Genomic DNA, 27,684 nt, shown 5'->3' with positions numbered 1-27,684 from the left:
TCCCAAAACTTTTTATCTTACTGAGCAGAGAACTGTTCTAGGTACCTTTTATAGTCTTTTGAAATTTTTCCATTAAGAGAATTTTTGTAAAGACTGAAATAAGTGAAAATCTGAAGGTGCAATATCTGGTGAATATGGTGGATGAACCAGAACTTCCCAAGCAAGCTCTAACAGTTTTTGCCCGGTCATCAGAGTAACGTGCAGTCTCACTAAAGGTCTTCATGACAAAAGAATATGCATTTTCTGTTGACTAATTCCAGACAATTTTCATTGAGCACTACTTTTAGTTGCTCTAACTAGAAGCGGTACTTATTGGAATTAATTGTTTGGAATCTGCTCCTGCTCATGGTAGAGGATTCCCTTCCAATCCCACCATATACACATCACCTTCTTGGGATGAAGATCGGCCTTTGCTGTGGTAGGTGGTGGTTCATTTCACGTGCCCTACAATCTCTTCCATTCCACATTATTGTATGGTATCCACTTTTCACCACCCATCACATTTTTAAAATGGAACATTTTCATTACATTTAAGTAGAGAATTACATGCAGAAATGCAGTCAAGGTTTTTCCTGACTAACTTATGTGGAACCCAATCACCACAGCGATGAAGATAACCAAGCTGGTGAAAATGATTTTCAGCACTTGATTTGGATATTTTGAGTATGTAGGCTCTCTTCCACATAGTATAACATAAATTGTTCTCAACTAATATTTCCCTTTGATTGGCATCAACTTCAACTGGTCTACCCCACCACGAAGCATCGTCCAGTGAGAAATCTCTAGCATGCAAGCTTCCCAAACCACTTTTGACACATTCCATCTGTCAAAGCACTGACTCCATATGTTATACAAATGTTTTTGTGCATTTCAGTTGCAGTTTTACCTTTCTTGAAACAATAAAGCCTAATTTGCTGAAAATGTTGCTTTTTTCTTCCATCTTCAATATTATAATGGCTACACAAAAATTCAACAATTTTGTAAGTTTGTTTAATGAATGCTGATGTGACAGCTGTCACAATACAATCTAACAGAATTGTTTCAAATGGAGTTAAAGACAACTAAGTGCTACTAGGAAAAAACCAAACTATTTGACCAAGCACTACAAGTAACAAATGTCTACAACTGCAGCCTGACAGTGGATAGTCTCAAGTAAGGATACTTGCTTGACTTTGTAGTAGTAAGATAACTTCATAAGCTTATTATCTTCGGTGATCCATTCCTTCCACAAACAAAATTTACTAACACCTGTTACTGTGTTATCTTGTTCCCAGGTGGCACAAGTGGTAAAGAATCCACCTATCAATGCAGGAGACACAAGAGACACGGGTTTGATCCCTGGGTCAGGAAGATCCCCTGGAGGAGGAAATGGCAACCTACTCCAGTATTTCTTTGCTGGAAAATTCCACAGACAGAAGAGCCTGGTGGGTACAGTTCCTGGGGTCGGAAAGAGTTGGATATGACTGAGCACACATGTACATACATATTACTTTGCTAGATACTAAATATACTTGATGATTAAACAGTCTGTCCTTAAAGAAACTTAATTCCTAACTCCTTAAATTAGCCAGTAAAAAGTATATAAGATGCTTGCTCCTTGGAAGAAAAGCTATGACAAACCTAGACAGTATATTAAAAAGCATAAACATCACTTTGCTGACAAAGGTCCATATAGTCAAAGCTATGTTTTTTCCAGTAGTCATGTACAGATGTGAGAGTTAGACCAGCAAGAAGCCTGAGCACGGAAGAACTGATGCTCTCAAACTGTGGTGCCAGAGAACACTCTTCAGAGTCCCTTGGACTGCAAGGAGATCAAACCAGTCAATCCTAAAGGAAATCAACCCTGAATATATTCATTGAAAGGACTGACGCCGAAGCTAAAGCTCCAACACTTTAGCCACCCGATGCGAAGAGCCAACTCACTAGAAAAGACCCCGATGCTGGAAAAGACTGAGGGCAAGAGCAGAAGAGGGCGACAGAGGGTGAGATGGTTAGATGGCATCACTGACTCACAGGACATGAGTCTGAGCAAACTCCAGGAGATAGTGAAGGGGACAGGGAAGCCTGGTATGCTGCAGTCCACGGGGTTGCAGAGTTGGACTTGACTTAACAACTGAACAACAGCAACAATTGCCAAAAATGTTGCTTTTTCCCTTCCATCTTCAATATTAAAATAGCTACACAAAAATTCACCAATTTAGTAAGCTTTTTCTTTAAAGCACAGCTGATGTGACACTTGTCATGCTACAATCTAACAAAATTGTTTCAAATGGAGTTAAAGATAACTAAGTGCTACTAAGAAAAAAACAAACAATTTGGCCAACCACTAAAAGTAACAAATGTGTACAGTTAGTTACAGCCTAACAGTGGATACAGTCTCAAGTAAGGATACTTGCTTGGCTTTGTAGTATTAACATAACTTCATAAATTTATTATCTTCAGTCACTCTTTCCTTCCACAAACAAAATTTATTAACATCTATTACTGTGTTAGATATAAACATACTTGATGATTAAACAGTCTGCCCTTCAAGAAACTTAACCCCTAACTCCTTTCATCAGCCAGTAAAAGGTACAAAAACTTAAGTGCGGAGAGTTTTGGGGAGTGGGGTGCATATTGCTTTAGCCTATTTATAGAACAATTTGGCAAAAACTATAAAAGCTTAAAGTATAATATACCTCTGACTCAATATTTCCACTTTGCCTAAAAGAAAAAGGTCATTTTATGTGACATTATTTATAATATTAAAAACATGGAGAAAACCTACCTGTGTATCAACAGGGAAAAGTTCAAGAAGTGAGGTGTAAAGATACAACAAAATGTTAAAAAGCTAGCAAGGACAGATATGAAAGAATATACATGATACATAGTTAAAGAGAAAAAATAATTATCATAAGTAGTATAAATAACCCATACTTACATGTGCAATGGTCTGGAAAGATATACACCAGCTTTAACAGTGGTTATCCCTGGGAAGAATGAACTAAAGGAATCATGGAAGTGGGGAAAGTCCTTTCATTTTTTTCTGTGCATTTCCATATTATTTGAAATACTGATTTCATGACTTTAAATAAGAGTCTTGTGTGCTCCTTTCCCTTCAGTGTCTGGCATATCAAGTCACTCAATAGATACTAAAAATTAAAGAAACTTCCATTTCCAGTTGAACTGTTGCTTTTAAAATCATATGGCCTTAGGCAACTATCACTTCTCAATTCTCCCATCTAATAAACTTGGAGACTTAATTAGAAGAATAAAAACTAAAACATGAAAATTAAGTTACATTTTTTAATTCATTTCAAATACTTCCAAAAATTTTCATACAGAAACTACCCTGCACCAGTTTCTCTCATGTTTGTACACATCTCTCAAAGACGTTTCCCCTGTTTCTATATACATATTTAAAATTATTACAATGTGACACTGATTAAGAAACTACAGTGTGCTGGGGCTTGATTTTGTTTTTTAAAATTGGATTCCCTTAACTTGCACAATCAAGTATACAACTGCAACACCCACCCTAAGTGTGAGCACTGAAGTATATTTTAGATAAAGGATGCTAGTAAGCTATAAGGGAAATGAATTTTCATCAAGCAACTTCAAGGTCCCTAACAAGTGAGCCACTTAACAGAGGTACCAAAATGCTCAACAGAGGTCTGCAACAAGAAGCACCGAGTTTTATTTACTCAAATTGTTTTTGTTCAGTTGCCAAGCTGTGTCTGACTCTTTGCGACGCCATGGACTGTGGCATGACAGGCTTCCCTGTCCTTCACTATCTCCCAGTGAACTCATGTCCATTGAGTCAGAGATACCATCTAACCATCTCATCTTCTGTCGCCTCCTTCTCCTCCTGCCTTCAATCTTTCCCAGCATCATGGTCTTTTCCAGTGAGTCAACTCTTCACACTAGGTGCCCAAAGTATTGGAGCTTCAGCATCAGACTTTCCAATGAGTATTCAGGGTTGATTTCCTTTAGGATTGATTGGTTTGATCTCCTTGCAGTCCTAGGGACTCTCAAGAGTCTTCTCCAGCACTACACTTCAACTGGACTTCCCTGGTGGCTCAGACGGTAAAGTGTCTGCCTACAATGCAGGAGACCCAGCTTCAATCCCTGGGTTGGGAAGATCTCCTGGAGAAGGAAATGGCAACCCACTCCAGTATTCTTGCCTGGGAAATCCCTTGGACGGAGGAACCTGGTGGGCTACAGTCCAGGGGGTCACAAAGGGTCAGATATGACTGATCGATTTCACTTTCACTATTCAAAAGCATCAATTCTTTGGCACTCAGCCTTCTTTATGGTCCAACTTTCACATATCACAAGTCCCCAGACTTAGTCTTTTTATAGGGATTTTTTTCCCAAACCAGCTTTAAAATAGTAGGAAACAAAAATATTGCCAAAATATTATCTTCACATTATATGCCTGCTCCTCTCCCTACACCCACCCCCTGAAAATCAGGCAGCAAGCAATTACTGAAAAAAATCACTGTCTTGTATTTCATATCCCCACAGGCTACTGTTCATTCTTCTAATCTCAATACTAAACACTACAACTCCAGATAGTCTAGTAAAAATCTGCCTACATACAGTACTTTCTGACTGTACAATGGCAGCCTTCTTCACCTTTTCAGATATTTGTGAAAACTGAGTGAACAGCATCAAACAGTAGTGATAAATACAGATGAGACAGTAAGAAACAGATGTGTAAAAGACAACTTGACTTAAATATTACCCTATTACTAATGCCTTTTTGGCCTTCTACAGGTCACTTAACCTCTTCAGCAACTCAATTTCCTCAGCTGTAAAACAGGATACCATCACCTGCCTCATGGGGATTGCAGGGGTTGAATAAGACAGCATTCAACACCTGGTATGAGATGCTAAGCAAACCTTAGTTTACTCCTCTCCTTCTTATTAGAATTGGTGGCCCATTACCACCAAATGGGCCAAATTGTTGGGCAAATTGCAACATGTAATTACAGCAAAAGTGAAGACCACCAATATGAAAATAATTTCAAATGAAGCTACTTTCCATTCATTCATTCAAAAACTCTTTACTGGCAGTCCAGGGGTTAGGACTTAGTGCTTTCACTGCAGTGACCCAGGTCCAATCCCTGGTCAGGGAACTGAGATTCTGCAACCTGAGTGGTGGAGAGGGGAGAAGAGGAGACTATTTATTGAGCACTACATCTGGAAGGCATTGTTGCAGGCACTCAGGATATAGGTGTGACCACGACAATCTCTATCCTTAAAGAACATCAAAGAGTTCCACTCAAAACACTCAATGAGTAAAGGATCAGAACTCTTATCACACTGAGAATCCATGTCATCTGGCCCCTACCTTGAATTGATTTTTTCTGTTAACAATTTCTCATGTATATTCCACATGCATACTTAGAGCCATGAAGGTGGGGACTGTATTTTATTTACCCTCTATTCTCAGAGTTCAGTCCTCACACTTTTCACCCACTAGATTGGTTACTTATTATGCTATTCATTCATTCATTTAACAAGTATTTATTAAGCATCTTCTATATGTCAGATGATGTACTAGACCCTGGCAATACAGCAGTTGTGGGGAAAATGAAATATAGTGTCTGGTCCCAGGGAGCTTATAGACTACTCTAATAGAAAAGTCTAGGAGAGAAAGACTGTAACCAAAGGTATATATTCTACCTACAGATTAAACAATCTAAAAATGAAAATTTAAAAAATCTTATGCCAAAATACTTATAGCTCAAAAGCATCTGAAGTTTAGAATCTTATAGCATATACTTAAAATATCTAAAAGCTGAAACAAATCACGACCTATTAATTTTAACACAGCTTTTCTATTGTTTGACATAAGCCACTTACAACACTTGCCTCTCTAAAAATTGTCTAATGCATATTTAAATAAAGTTAGCACATTTTACATAGGGTTTTCCCCCTACCTTTGTACTTCCATAGAACTTTTTACTCAATGACTCATTTTTCACAAAATTCTCCCCCAGAACAGACACATAACAGAAACATAAAACATTCCTAATACAAGATCAAAAACCCAAATATCAAGAAACCACTCAGGAACGTACACAAATGAAACCTCATTATGTGTGTCCAAAAAGAAATGCCAAACACATAACTCAAAATAATGCGGCACTTTCCTAACGTGCAACCTTAAAGAGACAGGATCACTCCCCACTCAGGTGCAGACACTGGTTGGGCTCCTTACTTCTCATAACAAATGTTAATCCTACCACCTGTCCACTGAGCTTTCAGAGGTTACAGGTTTACCTATAATCAGTATTTAGAAGACATGCAATCAAGGGTGTATCCAAGGATGGTTAAAAAGATTATCTGCCAAATGACTTGAAGAACTAGTATGCATTCACTTCTACAAGTGTAAATTTCATCCATGACCTAAAAAACTGCAAGTCTATATATCTGGACTACAGAAATGGCCAACAAATGAATTTTTTTAAAGTTTCATTATCAGTTCAATCCTGGAGATAAGCCTATGAACTTTATAGCTGCTTTTAGTTCAAAACTGTGACAGGGGAAATTGTTTTACAACATTACGCAATACCACCTATATGGTGCTCCATGTGAATCTGACATAAGGAAAAATTTGCTCTACTCTGAGGAACTTGTATTCTTCTCTACTTATCTGAGAGTTATATATATGGTTATATTTCCCTCTCAGGCTTCTTTTCCATGTTTAACCCTCAACTTCCACCATGCAGCTTCTATTACACTGGCAAATGAATGAATGTTGAAAAAGAAAAAGTACAGAATGATAAAAGAGCCTATTAAAGAAGGCCTGAGAGATTTTTTCCTAAAAAATAAAAATCAAGCAGATTTACCTATAAAGTTACTCAAGATATGTATTTTGATTCTCTCAACTAAGATTCAAAAAGCACAAAAAAGTAGTGACAAGCCAAAAGTACCAACAAACAGGCCTAAAAGAGATTAAAAAAAAAACAAGGAGTTGAAAATTTTTTTTAACTGCTTTCCATTTCTGACTACAGCATGACTTTGCTGCAAGTGACTCTTAGCAAATAAATGCTAATTAACTGACCTAAAAGAGGTCAAGTTTTATACACGTTAAATAAGCAAACAAAGCCAAGTATATAGGAGAAATTATTACACAAAAACTGCAGAGCACAAGTCAACTTGACATTAAAATAGTGTACGCACAAAAAAAATCATTCCAATAACCTACAATAGGTATCATGTTTATTTCACTACCCTACACACACTTGGGGAAAAGGCAAAGCTATGACAGCTCATGGTCCTAAGGCTTTTCAGAGCAAATAAAATGTCTCTAGACACAGTGGATCAAATAGTCTAAAAATGAGAGAGGACAAATGGGGTGGGGGAGGGGGTGAAATCAGCATCACCTGTAAAGAACATCACACAAAAATAGAAAAGAGGGAATCTTTTCATTTCATATCATATCAAGAGGAATACATCTCTTACCACAAAAATAAGTCTCCTAAAGCAACAACACAAGCAACCCCATTTTCCACCAAGTAAGTCTTTATAGATATTAGCAAGTGTCTAAGACACACAGACATAAAGGGTGCCTTTTAAGTACACAAGAAAGGGTGAGTCAGGAATGCTAAATTCTTGCAACTGAAAACAAACTTGAAAGGAAGAGCTTACCAAACCCAAATCAACCCATTTCAGAAATATACAGCAAAAAAAAAAAAAGAAATATACAGCAAAGAAATCTACTGCATGCTTCATAAATATACAGTCTATAAACTTAAATTTAGAATTATAACTTATTCTCTTCTAAAGGACAATACAGGATTAGTAAATATCTTAAATTTCTCAGTGAAAGCAATTAGATCATTCCATCATCTACTCGGATCAGAATACAAATCTTCTTAAAGCAGAAAAAAAAAATTCAAAGTAAATATTCATTGGCCTGTTGTTCATGGTCTTTTAAAACCATTTTGAAAGGATCTTTGAAACAGTTTCATTAGTATCTCTCTGGAAAGAGCTCTAACATCTTTCATTCTTCTAGCAATTTAAAAGCTACCACATGTTCATTTCCACCTTAGATTATTGATTCCTTGCCTTTTAACATCTCCATAACAGCTGCTTGACAAATTACCTCACCTCATTCCTCAGGGGGGTAAGGACAGCATAATATCCATGAATTCAAAAATGGGACCACAAAATGATCAGTGACAGATGAGCTAATTGCTTTAGATTGAGACACTGCTCCAGAATAGACGAGGCATTCATAACATGATACAATTAAATGGTTACACTCTAAATATTTTATTTGTACTTAAGGGTACAGGGAAAACCTGTCTTCCTTTTATTTTAAAATAGATGTTAGCTTCAGAAAGTCTGTAAACTTGTATGTGTTTGGAATAATTTTGACAGAAAGTTGAGAATAATTATTCTGAATAGTATGCACAACTTTCAGACTTAGCTTTCTTATTTCAACCTAAGAGAGCGGTAAGACCCAAAATAGTCTACTCATAGGGCAATTTAAAAAATATTTTCCAGATTTTTAGCAAAGTAAAGGCCAAACATATTTTCAAAGATACAGCATATTTCAGAAAAGTAAAATAAAATGTGTCTATTGTATTTACCTTAGTTCATTCTGATTAGTGTCAGATACAGAAAAAAAGCATACACAAACATAATCTTGTAAACCCTTATATAAAATATTGCTTTCCTCCCCTAAGAATAACAAAATGGTGTGGATTTAAATGAGTTACTTTAAATGAACAATGTCCAGTCAAATTACTCTTAGAAAATTAGCCTCTCTCTAGACAGAAGCAACACTCTCTTTTCTAAGTTCATAACCAATCTCATAACACAACCTTACCGATTCCTTTAAAGTGATAAAACATACGTATTAGCTTAGAGCTTTACCTTGTAATAAATTTAGGTATCTACCACTTTAAAAAAAAATACTAAATCATCACCGGTGTTCTTCAAATGTCACTTTCGCAGTAATGGGACAACGGTGTTGTTAACTCATCTTTTATAAACTATTCTACTACCCAGACGAAGACATTCAAGAAACCAAACAATCTGGAGATGATAGTGCCTACTACCAATAATATTCGACATGTTTCTTTCGACGTGCCCCTTTTGCGACCTGAAGACTCTACTAGAAAACTCTACTGAGTTCCTTCTAGAACCCTGGTTAGCGGGCTGGCTGACTCTAAACATCACGTTTGATCGCTCCTGCCTGGAGAGGCGATAGTGTTGATTTTGTTTTTAAAGTTGCTGTCAGAGCAGCTACAAACTTTTTTCAGCATCCCTGCCTGGCTGCCAACTGGAGCTCTCCGCTCACTTCCTCACCAACTTGAACCACCCCCAAACAGTCTGAGAGTAAGCTGGCGTTAGACACCGGCAGGAGCTGACACACTTTACAAGAAGGGTTTGACACCGCAGAAAACTTTCACTTCTCCTCTCCAGCCCTTCCAAACGGGGACTCTGGCCCCTCGCTCGTGCTCCCCCAGAATTCCTCTCTCAGGCCGGACAAGGACACAGAAAGCAGGCTGTTCTGATGTCCCCGAAAAGACAAATACACCTCCCCCCCCCCACCAACCCCGCAATAACCCTCACCCCTGGACTCAAGTCCCGTTCTTCACACAAAAGAGCGCGGCCAGCAGAGCTGTCCCGGCGCTACCTAGCCGGCTGCCACCCTTCACCGCACCCGCAGACCGGGTCTCCAGCCGCCCGATCGGTCCCCACCGGAGGCTTCCTGCTCCGACCCGGCCAGACAAAGCCCCGGCGGCCGGGCGGACCTGCCAGCCTCCGGACTCGGGCCGCCGCGCTCTTACCCGGGCCTCATCCAGAGCGACGCCGGCGCTGCCGCTTCCCCCGGCCTTGGCGGCGGGGCAGCTGGCAGCACGGGTCTTGGAGGAGCGGGTCCGAGAGGAGATGAAATGGCTGCTGCCTCCGGTCGCCCCGGGCTCTACTCCGGCCCCAGGCCCAGGCCCAGGCCCAGGCGACTTAGATCCGAGAAGGCGCAGAGAGCTCTTCCGGGTGTTCACCATGGTCCAGCCAGGAGGACGGGGTCCACGCCGCGCTAGCGGCGCCCGCCGCGCCGGGGAGACCCAAGGAAGGCCGACCCGCTGTCCGGGCAGTCAGGGCCAGTAGAGCCGGGCCGGGAAAGACAAGCCGAACCAGACTCCGCGGAGAGCAGACGAAGACAGGCGAGAGCAGGGCAGAGGAAGGGAAGTCGGCGTGCGAAGACAGGTAGCTGGAGACGGGAGCGATGCTCCGGGGCGACGGCTCAGACTCTGCCGGCTTCGCCCTCCTCAGCGGGAGCCGAGCGGAGCCGCCATTTCTGCCCCTTTCTCTCCCGTTCTAGCTCTCGAGCTCCGTGCGTCAGGGCTCCAGCGCCGCAGGGCCGACGAGACCGCTTCCGGCCTGGCCGCTGCGGGGCGCTGCAAGGCCGGCCAGCCCTTCTCTTGCCGGCTTTTCCCTCCTCTTCCCCCGCCCCTCCAGTAGGCCCCTCCCAGCGGCGCGCTGTCAGCGCTCGGCGGCCACGGAAGGGACGCTCTGGGCTGTTAGCTCTATGGTTTCTAGGTCTGGCCAGCGGCCGAGGAAGTGAGGATGAGAAAAGCCAGAATGTGCTCGGGACGAGCTAGCGCGCTGGAGTCGGTCGTGGAACCTTCATACCCGGCCAGGCCTGGCTACACCAGCATCCCCACCATCACCCCCAGGTGCCCTGGATGGAGCCAGAAAGGACTGGCAAAGGCCGGTACAGAGGAGGGCGTGGTGACCTGAGTGGGAATCCCAGGGACCCCAAGCCAAGACACTGAACTTGAGTCGTACTTTTCAGGGCTAGAAAAATGTGAATGATAATTGTGATAAAAGCAGATCTGTGCCGTATCTGGCACATGGTTAAGCTTAAGAAAGAACTAACACTATAACCCTGCGTCTTTGAACAAAGCAAAGGCACTGTCTTTCTGTAACCTTAGCCAGACCTAAGGCGGAGTCCACGAAGAATGAATTCTTCTAAGAGCTTCCACTGCTTTCTGCCCGGGCAAGAATTAAAGTACAAAAAGCTGAACACAAAGATACAAAATGTGCCATTTAACTTTCATAGAAAAAGATTAAGGGACACAATATGAAAAGCTATTCTGTAAATCAGAATTATGTTCATTTTCAAAAATTGCCTTACCTAGAAAAATTGAAGACTCGGGAAAAGTCTTGTAAAAATCAACAAAGCTGCAACAAAATTCCAGCCATCCAAGCTAGTAATTGTTCAACAAAATTGTATAATGCACTGGGAATGGAAGTGGTTTTTCTGTTGGAGAAGCAGTACAGATTCCAGGAAAGCAGACAAGTCCCTCTTACACTAATTTGCATACCACACCCTCCCCAGAACACTTCACCCGCTACTTAGAACCCGCCTCTTGGGTATGGAGACCTCACAATACTTGAGACTTCAGTTTTCCTGTGTCAATTAGCTATGAGATCATTGAACAAAATAGTTTTCATTTCCTGCAGAAAGAAGCTGGCTTTATTATTCAAAGTATCCTGAAAATGTGTATGGTATGCAAATTAGCAGGCAAAGGACTTGCTTCTGTATTTGTTTTTGTAGTCCTAAACTGAGAAAGCCAGATTGTTATTTGAGTTACCACAACCTAGATCAAACCAGTCAATCCTAAAGGAAATCAATCTTGAATATTAATTGGAAAGACCGCTGCTGAAGCTAAAGCTCCAATACTCTGGCCACCTGATTCGAAGAGTCGACTCATTGGAAAAGACCCAGATGCTGGGAAAGACTGAGGGCAGGAGGAAAGGGAGCAACAGAGGATGAGATGGTTGGATGGGATAACTAATCCAATGGTCATGAGTTAGAACAAATGCTGGAAGTTAGTGAAGGACAGGGAAGACTGGCCAGCTGCAGTCCATGGGGTCACAGAGTCAGACACAACTTAGCTAGAGAACATGGAAAAATGCTAACAATGTTGCCTTTTTCCTTCCATCTTCAATATTGGCTACATAAAAATTACCAACTTTGTAAGTTTGTTTTTTTAATGCATGCTATTGTGACAGCTATCATGATACAATCTAACAAAATTGTTTCAAATGAAGTTAAAGGCAACTAAGTGCTACTAGGGAAAAAAAAAACTATTTGGCCAATGGCTAGAAGTAACAAATGTGTGCAGCTACAGCCTAACAGTGGATACAGTCTCAAATAAGGATACTTGCTCAGCTTTGTAATAGTAACATAACTTCATAAGCTTATTAACTATCTTCAGTGATCCATTCCTTTCACAAACAAAATTTACAAACACCTATTAGTGTTTGGGGCTTCCCTTGTGTCTCAGCTGGTAAAGAATCTGCCTGCAATGAGGGAGACCTGTGTTTGATCCCGGGGTTGGGAAGCTCCCCTGGAGAAGGGGAAGGCTACCCACTCCAGTATTCTGGCCTGGAGAATTTCATGGACTGTATAGTCCATGGGGTCACAAAGTCAGACTGAATGACTTTCACTTTCACTTTCGTTACTGTGTTAGATACTAAATATATTTGACCATTAAACAGTCCTTCCTTCAAGAAACTTAATGCTTAACTCCTTAAATCATCCCGTAAAAGGCATATAAGACACTTACTCATTGGAAGAAAAGCTATGACAAACCTAAACAGCGTATTGAAAAGCAGAGACATCGCTTTGTTAACAAAGGTTCATATAGTCAAAGCTATGGTTTTTCCAGTAGTTGTGTATAACAGTACCTTTACTGGGCTGCCCAGGTGGTGCTAGTGGTAAAGAACCTGCCTGCCAATGCAGGAGACATAAGAGACACGGGTTCCATCTCTGGGTCGGGAAGATCCCCTGGAGGAAGGCATGGCAATCCACTCCAGTATTCTTTCCTGGAGAATCCCTGGTAAGCTACAGTCCATAGGGTCACACAGAGTCAGACACAACTGAAGTGACTGAGCACACACGCACACACCATTTACTGTTTATTCGAACCCTAACTGGTGTCAGATCCTCTGTCAGACTAGGAAACATGGAGGGTTGGTTTTTTTTTTTTTTTTTTAGCAACATAGTTCTGGCCCTCAAAGAGCTCACAGACAAAAAGGGAACAGAGGCAAGGAAGCAGTAAGTTGCAGAATAATGAAATTAGAATAAGGCAGAAACCTCTAATTCAAACAGAGTTTAGAGAAAGCTGAGAAGTGATGACTTCTGAGACACATCTTGAACCACAAAATGAAGAAAGAAAAAATGGACCCCAAAAAAGAAAAGTTTGGAGAAGATATCGAAGAGTTGCTTGTTTTACACAGTATAGAGAAAATAACTGAAAAATCAAGTAAAATCATTTTTAAGCCTTACTTTAAACTATATGAGCTGGCAAGATGCTAAAGAATACTCAGGAGCTCAGGAATGTTCCTGAGCTAAAGAACACTCAGGAAAGTCACAGGAGGAACCCAGACAAGCAAACAAAGCTGTAAAGACAGCTTTCATTTTCAGTACATTTGCTCAACTCCAGTGAGCTTGATCTATTTTTCTCTGCCTATGGAAGATAGAATGAAGACAGAAGACAAAGTCCAGAACCTGCTTAAGTTGCAGAATCTAATGTACCTTGCAAAATTCTGGTACAAAAATGATACATCTGAGAATAAGGGTGAATTAGAAATAAACCAACCAGAACTTCCAAAGTGGTCTAGTGGTTAAGAATCCAACTTCCAGTGCAGGGCACACAGGTTTGATCCCTACTAGGGGAAATAAGATCCCACATGCCAAGGGGCAACTAAGCCCTGGGTCTCAAGTACTGAGCCCAAGCACTCTGTAGTCCTCACAATAAAACTAGAGAAGTCCAGCCACAGTGAATCTCCAGCATAGTGAAAACAGAGAAAGAAAAAAAAAAATCAACCAGCCTTCCTATCACTATTCTCCACGAAGCTGCAAGGAGAACTGTCTTGCCCAACATCTACACTAAGAATAAGAGGGGAAAAAACATATCCCTTAAGAATTCAAAACAACAAACCAGTCCTCAGATTTACAGCCTAAAGTTACCAAATCTGATAGTATGAAAACCTCAGGTTAAATCAAAAGATCCTAAGCACAAAGCAAAAGTTAAACGTAAATTATCTCCAAAAGAATGCACCTTCAACAGGATATGCAAATATATATAGTCTCATGAACATGACTCAGTAAAAAAAAAAAAAAATCAAAAACAGCCAGCACACACACACACACACACAAAAGCCCAGACAGCATAAAAGAATAAGACCCACAATTTAATATTGATTAGAAATAGATTAAAGATTAGAAAATATTAATAACAAGCAAAAAATGAATGAAACTTTTAATGAGATAGAACTTATACAGTTAAAAAGAATAAAGTTAAATGTGAAGTATGACCTATTAAAAAAAAAAGTAACATGGACTTCATCAAATATCACATATCTCACAAAGGACTCATCTAAAATATAAAAAGAACTCTCAAAATTCAACATCTAAAAAACAAACAATCCAATTAGAAAATGAGGAAAAGATCAGAAGAGCTATTTTACCTAAGAGGATATATAGATGGAAAATAAGAATATAGACAGATTTCAACATCACTAACCAGTAGTGACATGCATATTGAGACTATGATGAGTTATTATTACATACCTATTAAAAAACTAAAATAAAAATTAGGGTTTTTTAAAAAAAATTTACCAATGCTGGTGAAGAGGCAAAGAAACTGGATCATTTGATCATTGCTGGTGAGAATGCAAATGGTACAGCAAATCCAAATCTGAAAAACAGTTTGACCGTTTCTCAAAAATCTAAAATACACTTACAATACAAACCAGCAATTGCAACCCTGCATATTTATTCCAAAGAAATGAAGAGTTACATCTACATAAAAATCTGTAGACCATAGTTCATGGCAACTTTATTTGTAATAGCTGAAACAAAACAACAAAAAAAAGTTGCTCATAGGTCAATGGTTAAACAAACTTTAGTACATTCAAAACAGAATACTGCTCAACAATAAAAAGGAATTAGTGATATATACAAAAGCTTACAAATCTCAGATGCATTAAACTTAAACAGAAGGAAGAAAATAATATACATATGACAGCATAAAACAACATAATAGAAAACGAATAATAGAGAAATTCAAAATCAAAAGTTGATTCCTGGGAATTCTCTGGTGGTCTAGTGGTTAGAATCAGCACTTTTACGGAGAAAGCTGGGGTTCAACCCGTGGTCAGGGAACACAGACACAAGCCACACATCACACCCAATATAAGATTTTAAAAAGTTGTTTCCTGTAAAAAGGAAAAAGGAAAGAGAGAGAGAGTGAGAAAGGAAAGACCACTAGCCAGACCAATCAAGGGGAACAAAAGAGAAGATGCAAATTTCAAATTTCAGGAAGGAAGTTATTATAAATATCACTCAAAATTTTAGATCTCAAGTCAGCAAACATTTTTCTGGTTATAAATGGCCAGTTTGTAAATATCTCAAGCTTCACACATGGTCTATGTCACAGATTCTTTGTTTATATTTGCTTTTTGGTTTGTTTATTAACAATCCTTTAACAATGTAAAAACCATTCTTAGTTCACAAATGTACATAAATAGGCCACAAACTAGATTTGGTCCACAGGTTGCTAATCACCAACATTTACTATAAATATTAAAGGGACATTTAATAAATAAGAAACAACTTTGTGCCAATAAGTCCCAAAACATAGGTAGGCATATTGCTTGAAATAAAACTAATTACTAAAACTCATGCATGAAGAAACAGATAACCTGAATACCCCTATCATTAATTAAAGAAATGAAATATGTAATAAAATACTATCCCACAAATGTTACACCAGTCCCAGATGACTTCAGTGGTGAACTCTATTAACATCCAATATGTAAGGAAAAGCAATGTCATCCCAGGTCAGGGAACTAAGATCTCACATGCCATGTGGTTCACGCAGAATGAAAAAAAAATTTAAACTGACTCAAAAAAAAAAAAAAAAAAAAATAGAAAATCTATAACAGAACTGTATTAAGAGACTGAATCACTAATAAAAACCTCCCAACAAAGAAAAACCCAGGACCAGATGACTTTACTGGTTCTATCACACATGCCTACCAAACATGTAAAGGTAAACTGACACCCATCCTTCTCAAAATATTGAAAATAGAAGAGGACCCACTTTCTAACACAGTCTATGAGACCAGCATTACCTAGATACCAAAGTTAGAGAAAGATATCACAATGAAGGAACTGCAGGGCAATATCCCTTATGAACGTAGATGCAAAAGTCCTCAACAAAATAGTAGCAAGCCAAATCCAGAAGCATATTAAAAGGACTGTACACCATGACCTTGGTATCATAGTCGGATGGTATCTTCGATGGACATGAGTTTAAGCAGGCTCCAGGTGTTGGTGATGGACAGGGAAGCCTGGCGTGCTGCTGTCCATAGAGTCGCAAGGAGTCAGACATGAGTGAGTGACTGAATTGAACTGAACTGAACACCATGACCAAGTGCGATTTATCCCAAGTCCATTTAATGGGGAAAAGGACAGTTTCCAATGAGTGGTGCTTGGAAGACTGTATATTCACATGCAAAAGAGTGAGGTTGGACCTTTATCTTACACCACATACAAAGACTAATTCAAAATGGATTAAACACCTAATATAAGAGCAAAAACTATAGAATACTTAGAAAAAACATAGAGGAAAATCTTCATGACATTTGATTTGGCAATAGTTTCTGTCAAAACCATAAGAAAAAAAAAGAAAAAATAGATAAATTGAACTTCATCAAAATTAAAAACTTATGTATTAAATTTCACCATGAAGAATGAAAAGACAACCCACAAAATAGGAGAAATGTTTAGAAATCACGTATCTGATAAGGCATTAAATTCTAGAATACATAAAAAGCCCCTACAACTTGACAACAAAAAATAACCCTACTTAACACTGGACTGGGCTTCCTTGGTGGTCCAGGGGTTAAGAATCCACCTGCCAATGCAGGAGACATGGGTTCCATGCCTGTTCCTGGAAGATTCTGATACCTGCTACAACACGATGAACTTTTAAAACATTATACTAAGTGAAAGGACAAATATTATATGATCCCATCTATAAGAGAGAACTAAAATAGCGCAACTTCATAGAGACAGAAAATAGAGATTATCAGAATCTGGAGTTGAGAGTGGATTGAGGTGTTATTGTGTAAATGGGTACAGACTTTCTGTTTGGGTGAAGAAAAAGTTTTAGAAGTGGATACAAGTTACAAAAGTGGATACAATCTAGTTACACAAGATTGTGAAAGTAATTAATCCTACTTAAAAATGGTAAAAACAGCAAGACAAAATAAAAATCTTGCAGTATTGGGAGTATTGTTCTATTGTTACAGAAGTCAACAAACAGATCAGCAGAAGGGAATACAGATCAAGAATACAGGGCCCAGAAATAGCTCTTAGTGTTGATGGGGATTTGGTATATAAGATAGCATTAGAAATTTTAAGGAAAAAAGGGACTATTTGATAGATGGTCTTGGGACCATGGGCTTTGTCTGTTAGATATTACACCGGATAAGTATATGTAAATCCAAGTCCAAGATGTCAACTTGTTCTTTAATAAGCAAGATAGAAGGGCATTAAAATAGATTATTTGCTGAGTATAGTTAAGCAGATTAAACTATTGGGTTAACTACAGATGTACTAGTACCACCGTCCCCCAGGCCCAACTAAAAGATTAATAGGAAACCAATAAACAGATTTGCACTGAAAAAAAAGAGAATGTAATACACCAAATTAATAGAATGAATATGGACCATAAAGCAGGTTAAGTACTGAAGAATTGATGCTTTTGGATTGTGGTGCTGGAGAAGACTCTTGAGAGTCATGGACAGCAAAGAAATTAAACCAGTCAATTTTAAAGGAAATCAACCCTAACTATTCATAGGAAAGACTGATACTGAAGCTGAAGCTCCAATACTTTGGCCACCTGATGTGAAGAGCCAACTTACTGGAAAAGACCTTGATGCTGGGAAAAATTGAGGGCATGAGGAGAAGAGAGCTATAGAGGATGATATGGTTGGATGGCATCACTGACTCTATGGACATGAGTTTGAGCAAATTCCAGGAGATAGTGAAGGACAGAGAAGCCTGGCATGCTTCAGTCCATGGGGTCACAGAGAGTTGGACACGACTTAGCAACTGAACAATAACAACAACAATAGAATGAAGGGAAAAAAACATAAGCATTTCAACTGACACAGAAAAGTATCTGACAAAATTCAATAACCTTTTGGGCCTCCCTGGTGGCTCTGTTGGTAAAGAATCTGCCTGCAATGAGGAAGACCCAGGTTCAATCCCTGGGTCAGGAAGATCCCCTGGAGAAGGGCATGGCAACCCACTGCAGTATTGTTGCCTGGAGAATTCCATGGACAGAGGAGCCTAGCAAGTTACAGTCCATGGGGTTGCAAAGAGTCAGACAGGGCTAAGGGACTAAGCACATGCTTTACTCATGTCTTGGGAAAGGCCCAAGCATGCCTTTCAAATCTTTAATCAGGTAATACCTTGCCTAACTTGTTGGTTCTGCCCATAGATCAAAGAAACCAAAATGAAGAACAAGTGGCCAGATCTCTTCCCTACCTTCCCCTGAAATAATCTCCCAAATTGTACGACCAAACCATGTGAAGAAGATAACACTTACAGGAAAATCACAATAAGTCGACAGGCCTGCAGGCCATTGAGATGGTGACTCTGACCCCATATCTTAATGATTAACTGAGATTACTGCCCTCCTTCCCTTTAAAAGTTCATGACTAAGCAGACTCTTCAGAGGTGGTTTTTGGGAGATGTTGAATCCACTGTCACTTCAGATTGCTGGCATTCTGATGAAAGGCACTTTTCATTTACTACCAACATTTGTGACTATGTAACTGATTTTGTAGGTGGTGAGCAGTGGGATCCCCAATGGATAATAGTACTGGCATAATATAGATAAATGGAACAAAAATTTTCTGGGGGGTCACATTGTATGCCATGTGGAACTTCCCTGATAAGGGGGATCAGGGATCAAACCTGTGCCCCCTGCAGTGGAAGAATCTTAACCACTGGACCACCAGGAAAGTCCTAAATGGACCAGAATTTTGAGTCCAGAAATAAACCAACACATCTAGGGTCAGTTGATTTTTGACCAGGGAAGTGTTCTCTCGTTATCAAATGGTGCTGGGACCAAAAAAAGAAGACAAAGAAGAGGGAAAAGAAGAGGGGGCATCATATAAAGGCCATCCATAGAAAAGTCTCTTTATCCTAAGGAATCAAAGTAACTCCTTCCTGGTGGCTTCAACAGACAAGATCCCTGGAGAACAAGTTTGAAAGCTGAACTAACCACAGGATCTCAGAATTGCTCACCTGAAGAAGAGTTCAAAAGATTCACAGGGTGCCTTTACTTGCATGGGGATGGCAGGGATCTACAGATGAAGCCCAATATCAACTTGAATCCCAACACTAAAAACTTTCAAGTAAAAACAAATAGGCAAATGGAGATTATATTTGAAAGGATTATTCCAACAGGGATGAGGGTGGGATTGGGGGGTGGAGAAACTATAGAAATAAAGCCAGAGGATAAATACAAAGGGAAGAACACTCAATTGTCCCAAAACAACAACAACAAAAAAGTCCTGGATTTAGATAAAGAGAGACTTTATTGGAAAGGATTATTCCAAGAAGAGGAAAAGAAACTACCGCAATGGGGTGTGGTAGCTGAGGCGACAACCATCACTATCAGGGAATGCTATCACGCACTGAGGCCTGCAATTTACCTCCAGAGTTAGACAGAAAAGGGCCCTTCTTTGAGAGGGAGGAGGAACAAAGACTACACAGAACTGGGCATAGGGCCAGGGGGATGGATGGGTGGAGGTGGCAGTTGATCACTCAGCACATCAGGGTAGTTTATGTGGAGGTCAGCCTACTTTTCCGAGTGATGGTGAAGGGGGGATTGTAGGCTGGATCAGGTTGAGAGTGGGTCCAAGTTTTAGGAGCCTGGAGGAAAGAGAGAATCTTAAGTTTGGTCAAAACAAGGTAGCTGGTATTTTGTCCAGATTGTCAGTGGGCACAATCAGTAAAGACAATCAATCATGAGGCAAAGAGAACGGCGATTTGGAGGGTCTATGTCTGACCTTGTCATGGGTAAACAAGGGGACATTCGTGAGTCTGAATAAACCACGTGGGGGAAGTGTGGTTTCTTGCTGTCAGCCCTTCCAGGGACACGAAAGGGTCGCGGGGGGATGGAAGGGGCGGGGAGGGGGTGTTTTTAACCGTCGCTTTCCGGAATCTCGGGTCTTAGGTAAAGTTCAACATGGTCAGAATGCAGGGAAATCTCTCCACAGATTCAATCAGAGGCTGACGAAGTACACAGGTAAGTTGGTGCTGAGTTCTGAGGTGAGCCCACACCTAGCTCCCTGCGTTTTCCGCGCCGAGTGAAGAGATAAGAAGCTCAGCGTCCGCAGGAGGAAGGAGGCGGCCGCCATCGGCGCGGGCCACTGGGCGAGCCGAAGCGACCGCCGCCGCCAGCCCCGCCCCCGAGCGCGCGCGCTCGGGTCTGCGCAGAGCCAGCTTCGGCGCGTACTCGGCGCCGGGCGACGGTGACCGAAGGAGGCGCGCGCGGTTCCAGCGGCCCGGCCGCCGAGCTCGGTTGGGCCTGGGGGCGGCTGTGCTCCTCCTCTGAGGGGCTCCAGCCCGGCGGCGGCGGCGACTGCGGCCCCTGAGCGGACTGAGACCGAGGCCGCGAGGCGACGGCGCGGCGCGGCCCCCTCCAGCGGCCGCACCGGGAGGTGAGTTTCCCGGAACCGCGCCGCGCTCGGCTGGGTGAGGGGCCGGGCCGGCCGCCGGGCGGGGCCCGGTGGATGGGTTGGATGGGTCTGGCGGAGCCGCCTCTCCAGGTCTTTGTCTCGGTGTCGGAGATCCGGTCCGCGATCCCGAAAGGACGCAGTGGGGCGGCGGGCGGGGCGGACTCAGGGCCCGCGCAGGTGAGGCGCGGCTCCGGGGCCGCCGATTCCGGGCACGCGCCCGGGTGGTTTTCTCGCTCTGCGGGCGCTCGGAAACTTCGAGTTCTCTGTTCTCAAAATGCAGACTCGCAGCGCAGAAATAAAGAGCATGTTTGTGTGGGGTGGACCTTTCTTAGGTAACTTCATTAGTTGGCTCTTGAAACTCACTTTTATTTTGTAGGCTTGATGGTCTCTTTTCCTACTTAATTTCTTTTTTTCCTCTGTGTCCATTTTTATTTGCAGTTTGTTGCTTGTCAGCAATAACGAACGTTAGTGTGGCTTCGAGCGCTGGTTTCTTCGTACTCAATCTGAGATCATTGAAAGTAAAGATAGGAAACTGGCAGCCTCTACTAATGTGGGATTGTAAAATAGGACCGATTGTATAAGCGACGTGAGAATCAAGCTTCCTTATTTCATAGTCGTGGCTCAGGTGTGTTTTGGGACTGTTTATAAGGTAAAGTTAGAGACAGGCACTGCTGATGCTGCTAAGTCGCTTCAGTCGTGTCCGACTCTGTGCCACCCCATAGACGGCAGCCCACCAGGCTCCTCTGTCCATGGGATTTGCCAGGCAGGAGTACTGGAGTGGCTTGCCATTGCCTTCTCCAGAGACAGGCACTGGTGGAATCCAAAAAATGAGTAAGAATTGTGTGCACGACGGAGGGAGTAATTAAGCACACAACAAAAGTGATGCAAGGCAGAAACTACTACGTACTGAGCCCTGACTTTTAGCCCTGCGTGTGGTAAATACTTTACACGAAGACTTTAATTACTGAATATTTAATGCTAATTACTAAGTTTATCATTCAAATGTTTTTAGTACCTATTGTGTGCTGAGTGCTGACGCTATGACAGTGACCATTATAGGTTTGTGCAGTGTCACTGGAGGAGACGAATAATCACGCAAGTAAATGCCTATCTACTTAACTGTTGTTTTTCCGACGCTAAGTCATAATCCGACTCTGCGACCCCATGGACTGCAGCAAGCCAGGCTCCTCCGTCCTCTGCTGTCTCCCAGAGTTTGCTCAAACTCATGTCCTTTGGTTAGATGGTTATCTAACCATCCTCTACCTAGAAAGAAGCTGAAAAGGAATGTACGGTGTTGTGTGAGCATGTAACCGGGGACTGAAGAAATCAGTTCAAATTTTCCTAGGAATAGGTCATCTTTGAGCTCAGTTATTATGGATAAGTAGGATATTAGGTGAAGGAGACTCCAGTACTGGAACTCTTCGGACCCCCCCACCCCACACCCCACCCCCGCCTGCAGAAAGGACACCAAAACGGTTTCAAAAGGAGGGAAGAAAGATCCAGGCAAAGGAAATCAGTTCCACAAAGACTTGAGAATGTTTGGGGAACTGAAGATCAGATCAGATCAGTCACTCAGTCGTGTACGACTCTTTGCGACCCCATGAATCACAGCACGCCAGGCCTCCCTGTCCATCACCAACTCCCGGAGTTCACTCAGACTCATGTCCATCGAGTCAGTGATACCATCCAGCCATCTCATCCTCTGTCGTCCCCTTCTCCTCCTGCCCCCAATCCCTCCCAGCATCAGAGTCTTTTCCAATGACTCAACTCTTCGCATGAGGTGGCCAAAGTACTGGAGTTTCAGCTTTAGCATCATTCCTTCCAAAGAAATCCCAGGGCTGATCTCCTTCAGAATGGACTGGTTGGATCTCCTTGCAGTCCAAGGGACTCTCAAGAGTCTTCTCCAACACCACAGTTCAAAAGCATTAATTTTTCGGCGTTCAGCCTTCTTCACAGTCCAACTCTCACATCCATACATGACCACAGGAAAAACCATAGCCTTGACTAGACGAACCTTTGTGGGCAAAGTAATGTCTCTGCTTTTGAATATGCTATCTAGGTTGGTCATAACTTTCCTTCCAAGGAGTAAGTGTCTTTTAATTTCATGGCTGCAGTCACCATCTGTAGTGATCAGAACAGGTGAATTGAGGGGACTGTGGTTAGTTCGGGCCAGAGAGATGATGTGGGGCCTTTTAAATAATGTTAAGGTTTGGGGACCAGTTTTCTCTTTTCTTTTTTTAAAAACTTTTATACCCAAACTTTCAAACTACTCAAATGTAGTGAGAGAACATTGCAGTTAACTCCTTGTCATGTTATCCAAGGTATTTGGATCTTATTTGAAGAGTAGTGGGAGGTCTTGATGGATTTTAAGCAGGAAAGTCTCATAATCAAATCTGTATCTTAATCAAAAAGGTCACCCTGACAAAAAAAAAAAAACAAAAAGAAAAACAAAAAAAAAAACACAAAACAACAACAGAAAAGAATTCCCTGGCCGTCCAGTGGTTAGGATTCCATACTTTGACTGCTGAGGGCCTGGTTTGATCCTAGTCTGGGAACTGAGATCCCATAAGCTGCGCGTCACTTAAAAAAAAGAGAAATGTCGCCTTGACTCCTGTGTAGAAACTGAATTGGATGGGAACAAGAATGGATGTGGGGAAACCACCTAGAGATGATGGCACTAGGGTTGTGGTTGTGAAGGTAGGGCAAATTCAAAGAGAACATAATTGATCTCTCCTTGTTGTGTTAGTAATTCTATATTCATGTCTTTTGGAGGAATCGTGGAAGGTTTTCTAAAGGAGATTGTATTTGAAATGGGTTTTGCAAGGGAAATAACAGTATGGAGCCCATTCGGGGATGAGAATATCTTTGTGTCAAAACAGTAGCTAACTCAGGGATCTGGAGGGTTTTTTTGCAGAAGTTTCACCTTTCTCCTAGGATTTTCTCACTGAAATTACTTTTGTCACTATCATTGTGGTCCTTGTGAGCTCCCTCCTTAACAATTTTTTCTATTAATAGAAGAGAGCAAAAATGTATGTTCTTCATTACTGGGATTACAGCTAAGCTAAGCTAAAACTTTCCAAAAGATTTCATTTTTTGTTGTTGTTGTTATATATATAATAGTTAATAAACTAGAATTCACAAAATATACAAATAACTGTCGTTTTAGTGTTTGAATCTGATGGCCATAGTTTGATCTTGGCAGCTTAATCCTATTCTGTAGAAGATGTAGCTGAAAGGTGATCCATTGGTTTCTTTTCCCTTGTGCTGAATGACTTTATCCTTAAAGGAGAAACTAGTTTCTGCATAGCATGCCTAGTGGTACAATATCTTGATTCAAATTCATAATCTTAAAAAAAAAAATAGCCTGTAGTATGTTTTTAAAAATAAGTAAAATTTGTAATACGCATATTTTTCTTTTCAAATTCTAGTGTATACATTAAAAGATGACATTTCTTGGTAGTCTAAATTTATTTTGATTGGATTTTCCTTTTAGTGGATACATTCCAGATAGCTCAGTTTCCTCTGGCTCCTGACTGATTTTATTACTACAGTTGTTGGGAGTAAGTGGAATAATATTTGAGAAGGTGTTTAGTAAACTGTGATATACAATACAAATGTAAGATGGTAGTGGTACTAACTGGAAGTAAACTGAAGCAGAATGAAGGGACTTGTGTTCATCTGTCCATTCTGATGCCCAGCCTCATACTGGTAACTTCGATATTTGTCAGGTGGCTTTTTTATTTTCTACATACAGTATGTACATGACTTAGGTTCTTTCATGTCACATGACTGATGGTTGTAGATGCTCACTCAATGGATATAAAATTTTTACATGGTTCATTTCCATGTTACTAATTTGTGGTAGAAATACCTAAAATAATAGTAACTTTATGTGCATTATAGAATAAGTTTTTTTTTTTCCCCAAAACCATTTATTTATTTATTTGGCTGCATTGGGTCTTAGTTGCAATACTTGGGATCTTCACTGTGGCACAGGGGCTTAGTTGCCCCACAGCATGTGGGATCTTAGTTCCCTAACTAGAGCTCAAACCCACGTCCCCTGTATTGGAAGGTAGAGTCTTAACCAGTGGATCACCAGGAAGGTTCCTAGAATGAGTTTTTACTTTGCAATTCTGTGCTGTGTTTGCAATTAGTAATTCAGTATATTTTTTTCCTTGTTAGTCTGTAAACTTCCTGTTAATGGATACTGAGTCTGTCCTTCTACCATTAGTTCTAAACTAATACCTTGCACACAGCAGTGGGAGGTTCAATAAGTATACAAATGTTTTTTAAAGTTAATCTAGTGAAAAGAAAAGTGAAATTTCGTAGCCATGTTGAAATTAAAACTTTGAGACTAAGTCTGAAGGTGTTTCTTACTATAAGTCCTTGTAACAGAGGTTATAATTGGGGACTGGGAAAAGAGAAAGGAGCATAACATTACTGTAGTCTCGATATTTCTTTTGTTCTCTGAACAACCTTCTTAGGAGGACAATTATCTCCAAGTTACAAGTTAGGCAGCTGGTACTTAGAGAAGTTAAGCAACTCTTAAGCTCAAAAATGATGTAGCCAGTATTCCAGCACAAGATAGTTTGAATGCAAGGTCTGTTCTCTTTTGTTCTCATGGAACAAGTAAAACCAATTTATCAATAGCTTAAACTATGAAATGATAAAACATATTAATAATTTGCTAGAGAATAATAACTTATTAGTGGGAAACACAGTGAGATGCTTTAAGGATGGCTCCTCCCTGCTCTGCACTTGGCTAAGCACCTTGGAGGGCTTCCCCGGTAGTTCAGTTCAGTTCAGTTGTTCATCGTGTCCAACTTTTTGCAACCCCATGAATCACAGCACGCCAGGCCTCCCTGTCCGTCACCAACTCCCAGAGTCTACCCAAACCCATGTCCATCCAGTCGATGATGCCATCCAACCGTCTCGTCCTCTGTCGTCCCCTTCTCCTCCTTGGTAGAGCAGCTGGTAAAGAAAGTGAAAGTTGCTCATGGTGTCTGACTCTTTGTGACCCCATGGATGATACAGTCCATGGAATTCTTCAGGCCAAAACACTGGAATGGGTAGCCTTTCCCTTCTCCAGCACATCTGCCCAACCCAGGAACCAAACCAGGGTCTCTTGCATTGCAGGTGGATTCAGCTGCATTGCAGCTGGCAAAGAAGCTGACTTTGCTTTATATCAGGTTCTCTCAACATTAGCACTTGACATTTTGGGCAATACTTTCTTGTGGGGACTGTCTTATGCATTGTAGGATTTTCAGCAGCATTCCTGACCTATTAGGAGCACCCTTCATCCCAGTTGTTTTGACAACCCAGAAATGCCTCCAGCCATTGCCAGATGTCTTCTTAGTGGCACTGTTGCCTCCTGGTTGAGACCCACTGCTTTATCTTTATACCATAGTTTCATAAAAACAATACTAATATATAAATGTTTTCTCTTTGAATGCAACTAATTTTTTTAAAAGTAAATACGGGGTTTTATGGGCTTCCTCTGTGGCTCAGTGGTGAAGAATCCACCTGCAATGCAGGAGATGTGGAGACACGACTTAGCTGCTGAACAACAACAAATATTCCTTTGTGTGTATATACTACGTGTTGTTCAGACATTTATCTGTTGGTGGACATCTGGATTGCTTCCATCTCCTGGCTTTTGTGAATAATGCCTCAACCACCAAATTCTTTTCTACACCCACTGCACCATTGTACATTTCCACCAGCAGGGTTCCAGGGCTTTAGTCTCTCCACATCCCTGTCAATGCTTACTATTTTTGTTTTATTAAATAATAACTATTCTAATATGTATAAAGTGGTATCTGATTGTAACTAGTGATGTTGAGCATCTTTTTCATGTGCTGATTGGCTGTTCATATATCTTTTGGAGAAATGTCTGTTCACATCCTTTGCCCAGTTTTGAATTGGTTTGTTTTCCCTGCTGTTTTTAAGTTGTATTTTTCTATCATTCACTTGATAGCTGCAAACCTTTGACTGCTTTCCAGAGTTCTGACTAAGTTGTTCCTGACAGTTTCTGCTTATCTTTCAGTGTTTCTGTGGAGATAGGAGCTTGCAACTGCCTGTTCTCTCATTTTGCTGACATCACCCTCGAGTGCATTTTGGGAGTGGGGGTGGGGAGGGTGGTTTACTGGAGTATAATTATTTACAATGTTGTGTTACTGATAGTTTCTGCTGTGCAGCATAGTGAGTCAGTTATATATATGTAACTCTTCTTTCGAGTCTGTTCTCATATAGGTCATTGCAGTATTGAATGGGGTTCCATGTGCTATTCAGTAGGTTCTTATTAGTTACCTGTATTATATGTAGTAGTTTATATATGTCAGCCAAGTTCAATTTTTTAATTTTAAATCTTGGATATATCTAGAATTTATTTTTGTAATGGTGACTCCATATGACTGTTGAGTTTATTTACAAGTCCATCTTTTCCTGATTTTTTTGTTTGTTTGTTTTTAGATCTGTAATAATAGCATGGATTCCTCATGGGTTTTTGTTGTATTCAATGAGTATGATCCATTAGTATCATCATTTACTTTGATGTTCCATTTCCCAGATTGGTCCAGTGGGAGCCTCTCCATGTAGTTTCAGTGTCCTTTTATGTCTTCATCATTCACTGAGCACCATCTTACTTTCTGGAGCAATATGTTTCAGTTTCATTGTTCTTTCTCTGCCTGTGTAATCAACATTTTCTCTAAGGAGCCATGATTCCCTTTTTAAGGAAAATTGTATTTAGAAACCACGGTGTGAGTTTTTGGTATACTTATCTAGTGTAACCTTGCTTCCAGTATTTCTCAAAGGGCACATGGCTTGGATTGTTTTAAACATTGACTTGTTTGATTATTTTGAAAATCAATTTGTTGTTTTTAAAAATTTTTTATTATTTTT

General features: G+C 40.7%; 2 protein-coding genes across 9 annotated transcripts in view; one reads left to right on the top strand and one right to left on the bottom strand.

The window, feature by feature from the left end:
- ATAD2B (ATPase family, AAA domain containing 2B) overlaps positions 1-10,399 on the bottom strand; it is a 122,630-nt gene extending 112,231 nt beyond the window's left edge. For all 5 annotated transcript variants that reach the window (XM_027555972.1, XM_027555974.1, XM_027555975.1 and 2 more), the window contains exon 1: positions 9,795-10,399. In XM_027555972.1, coding sequence (XP_027411773.1) covers positions 9,795-10,010 — 216 coding nt within the window. In that variant the 5' untranslated portion in view covers positions 10,011-10,399. The remainder of the gene's footprint in view (positions 1-9,794) is intronic.
- A 10,155-nt stretch (positions 10,400-20,554) lies between these two features.
- UBXN2A (UBX domain protein 2A) overlaps positions 20,555-27,684 on the top strand; it is a 31,277-nt gene continuing 24,147 nt past the window's right edge. For 2 of the 4 annotated variants that reach the window (XM_027555968.1, XM_027555969.1), the window contains exons 1-2: positions 20,678-20,766; positions 21,223-21,409. The gene's annotated coding sequence lies outside the window, so the exon portion shown is untranslated. Of the gene's footprint in view, positions 20,767-21,222; positions 21,434-27,684 lie in introns of all 4 variants that reach the window. The other 2 variants (XM_027555971.1, XM_027555970.1) reach the window with 2 other exon arrangements.

This window comes from Bos indicus x Bos taurus, chromosome 11, assembly GCF_003369695.1.
Source record: "Bos indicus x Bos taurus breed Angus x Brahman F1 hybrid chromosome 11, Bos_hybrid_MaternalHap_v2.0, whole genome shotgun sequence".
NCBI lineage: Eukaryota > Metazoa > Chordata > Mammalia > Artiodactyla > Bovidae > Bos > Bos indicus x Bos taurus.
This window is presented reverse-complemented; position numbering and strand designations above follow the sequence as displayed.